Source organism: Triticum dicoccoides, chromosome 2B (assembly GCF_002162155.2).
Source record: "Triticum dicoccoides isolate Atlit2015 ecotype Zavitan chromosome 2B, WEW_v2.0, whole genome shotgun sequence".
Lineage (NCBI taxonomy): Eukaryota > Viridiplantae > Streptophyta > Magnoliopsida > Poales > Poaceae > Triticum > Triticum dicoccoides.
The window spans coordinates 510,409,457-510,412,587 of record NC_041383.1 but is presented as its reverse complement, the minus strand read 5'-3'; the positions used below and the strand labels follow the sequence as shown (position 1 = coordinate 510,412,587).

At 44.0% G+C, this 3,131-nt stretch overlaps 1 protein-coding gene across 1 annotated transcript; it reads right to left on the bottom strand.

Moving 5' to 3' along the window:
* Positions 1 to 1,981: 1,981 nt before the first annotated feature.
* LOC119367916 lies at positions 1,982 to 2,879 on the bottom strand. The gene is made up of 2 exons (XM_037633292.1): positions 2,711 to 2,879; positions 1,982 to 2,581 (listed from the first exon to the last, which is right to left on the bottom strand). The coding sequence occupies exons 1-2, from the start codon at positions 2,808 to 2,810 to the stop codon at positions 2,331 to 2,333; spliced, it is 351 nt and encodes a 116-aa protein (XP_037489189.1). The 5' UTR covers positions 2,811 to 2,879; the 3' UTR covers positions 1,982 to 2,330.
* Between the last annotated feature and the right edge of the window lie 252 nt (positions 2,880 to 3,131).

Here is a 3,131-nt window from a genome sequence, read left to right as displayed (position 1 = left end):
ATCAACCATTAGAAACCATTTGTTGTACTCACAGACCAGAATGGTCTTGTACTACATATTTTTGAGATTTTGCTTGGAATTTCTGTATCAAGTTGGTGCCTCATCAGCTAACAGTAATCCTGGGGCTGGTGAGCACAAGGGCCATTTTTTGGAAATTAATACCCGGAAATCCGGTCGCGACATGTCTTTACAACTTATAGGTTTCTTGGCTTATGTTGATGCAGCCTACAATCCTCCAGTGGCAGGAAAAAACACTTCCTTTAGAGTGGTCCTACAAACGAAGACAACAACCACTAAATTCCATTCAAGGGATGGCCTTGAATGTTTTTTCTATTTTGCACGCAGAAGCTATGGGTTTACTCCTAGATGCATCAACAATTAAGGCCTTGGGATGGAACTCGATTACTTTCCTTTCTAATTGCAGGACATTTGTTGTTGCCGCCGAAGCAAGGAATTTCCTCAAAAGTTCGGGGCATTGGAGGATGAAACCTATACTTGTAGATTTCTTCAATATTGCTTCTAGCCTCAACTCTTACAATTTCCCCCCGAAAAAGGGAGAACCTCGGCCTCTGCGTCACAAGATGCACGCGACCATCTTATTAAACATGAAATAAAGTCAAGCCATTGAGTGCAAGAAAATAAGACAAATAAAAATAAAACATGGCCACAACCGGTCATACTCGAGATTACATAACTCATCTACATAATCTATGAGTGACTCACCGACCAAACTTGTCTAATAAACCCAGAGCAACCGTTTCCAGCCGGCTGCACTAGAGGCCATAAGCGCCTACGCGTCCACATGCTGCAGGGTAGATAACCTGCAAGAAATTAGGAGTTGGTGATCGGTTAAAAACACAGTCATTCTGGCAATTTCACATTGCCGGGAGAATGGCACAAACTCCCACATGAATTTGGCACTTCAACTTATGATGAATACCACCCAACTAGTTCCCAAACAAATTTGGAATACTCGTTGGTGGTGCTAAATTGTAAGTAATATGAATTGAGCGCGAGAACAAGGTACTAAATTGACAAAGCAGAAATAAATGATGAATTGTCTCCTCCTGATTACAAAAACATCATTTTGTTTGTTACCATGCCAGTTACGCTTAGCAAGATTACCTTTCGTAAGAACTACTTCCCTTTGGCAAAACCACATGAAAACTTTGATCTGGGAAGGAACCTTTGTTTTCCAAATATGTTTTTGCGAAAAATATGTCTGGAATCCATCAGATCCTCATACATGGACTTCACAGTAAATGCACCATTAGTGGTTAACCTCCACTGGAATGAATCTGGCATCTGAGTCAGATTAATTGATATCAACTTAGAAACCGAATGGATCCACTTAGTCCATTTGTCACCCAACAAAGCCATGCGGGATTGGATGTTCAAATGGCTAGCCTCAAGAACAGAAGCCACCGAATCCTCTTTTATAAACATGATAATATATAATCGGGTATCGTAGAGCTAATAGTGTCACCCAACCAAGTATCTTCCCCAAAACTTGTCGATTGGCCACCCATATTCCTAGGATCAAGAATCTTATTGCCCATTCTCTGGCCAAAAAGGCTTCCTTGCGTCGATCTTCCTCTTGTTGCTCTTTCTTGTGCAGTAAAACCTCCAGATGTAATCTCAGAATGGCCTATGAAGCCATTCCTTTTACTTTGGGAAAACTTTTATCAGTACACTGTTAACTGTTTTGGATATTAAGTTAATAAAAATCTAGCCCACCTCGAGGGCTTAGTTTGCCCAAAAGAAATTAGCTTCACACGGTAGGCGAGCATATCTTCTTATACATACATGAACTATGATGTGAGCATTGCCCATTCTATCAGAAGGAGAAAACAGAACAAGAGTGAAAGCTATTAAATTCACCAGAAAGTGGTTCTTTTTCCCATGACCCGTATGTCAACAAGCAGCAAAATAAGCTGAGGATGTCCACACACACTTTCTTGCTAAAATCCACACAGCCACATGTAAATTGCCAAACGTAACACTGACATACATATAGTACAAGGTTAGCATAGCCCCCAAGCGTGCACATCAGGCACAAAACTGCCCCTTCTTCGCATGAACTTCTCCTACCAGTAGTTCTTGCAAATCAGGACTAAACGTGATGGCCAGCTTGGATGCTATATTAAGGTTGACCAGCTAATAATAAACTACCTAGCCAACCCAGGCATTATTGTTCCATAATATTTGGGTACCTAAGCTATATGTATCCTGCAAGCCTGCAAATCTATCTAACTAGCAGTAGTAGTAAATCAGAGAGCGGCTCTAGCTAGCTAAGTTTCTATAACTATGTACCTAGCTACGGGTCTGATTTAGGGTTCATCCTCGAGTGGCTCGTCGTTGTGGATGGGCTTTTTGCCCCTCGCCCTATACGAGTAGTCCTTCCTCAGCATGTCGTGCATCTCGTCGGCCGCGTCCCGCCGGTGCCTCCTCGCCGCGCGCATCTCCACCGTCCTAACTGGCCGTGAGCCGCCGACAGGGACAGCCTTTCCTGCGTCATCACCAACCACATGCTGCCGGCTGCCTCCGAGATTCAGGCCATCTTTTGCCCCGAGCACCGCCACTGCAGAGATAGTGGTGCCACGATTTAACAAGGGGTGGATGCAAATCTCAAAACCAACAAACAGGGGAAATATATACAGCAATACAGATAGAGATATGTCGATCGGTGGAGACAGTAGCGGGAACTCACCGTGGCGAGCGCAAGCAGCGGGAAGGTAGAGCGTGAGCAATAATGGGGAGAAGAGCAAGGCAACCACAAGGACTGCACTGCTCATCCTTCTGCGGCTCATGGTGTTCGATCTTTTCCTGTGTGTTTGTGTGTCAATAGGAGTTGAAGAGAAGGTACAGGGTTGAGGTTTGTTGAGATTTTATAGGGAAAGCAATGGCCAGTGTTTTAGTTGCTAGTATGGGGTCCAGGGATAGATATGCAGTCAAAGCTAGCTGAGGATGGATACCTAGAGAACATCTGTTCTGACCGTACCACCCTGATAGTCTTGTTTAACGAACCCCTAGGCCGGAGCAGGACTTGTTTAATGGTATGATCCTGGTTGTGCCTGGTAAGTGTATACTCTATCAACCCAAAGCATCCAAGAGCAAGAGCACAAGGGCTA

Coding starts and splice junctions, on each gene's coding strand:
- LOC119367916 (XM_037633292.1), bottom strand. CDS start 2,810: ATGAGCCGCAGAAGGATGAGCAGTGCAGTCCTTGTGGTTGCCTTGCTC. Junction 2,582..2,710: donor CGCTGCTTGCGCTCGCCACG/GTGAGTTCCCGC, acceptor CTATCTCTGCAG/TGGCGGTGCTCGGGGCAAAA.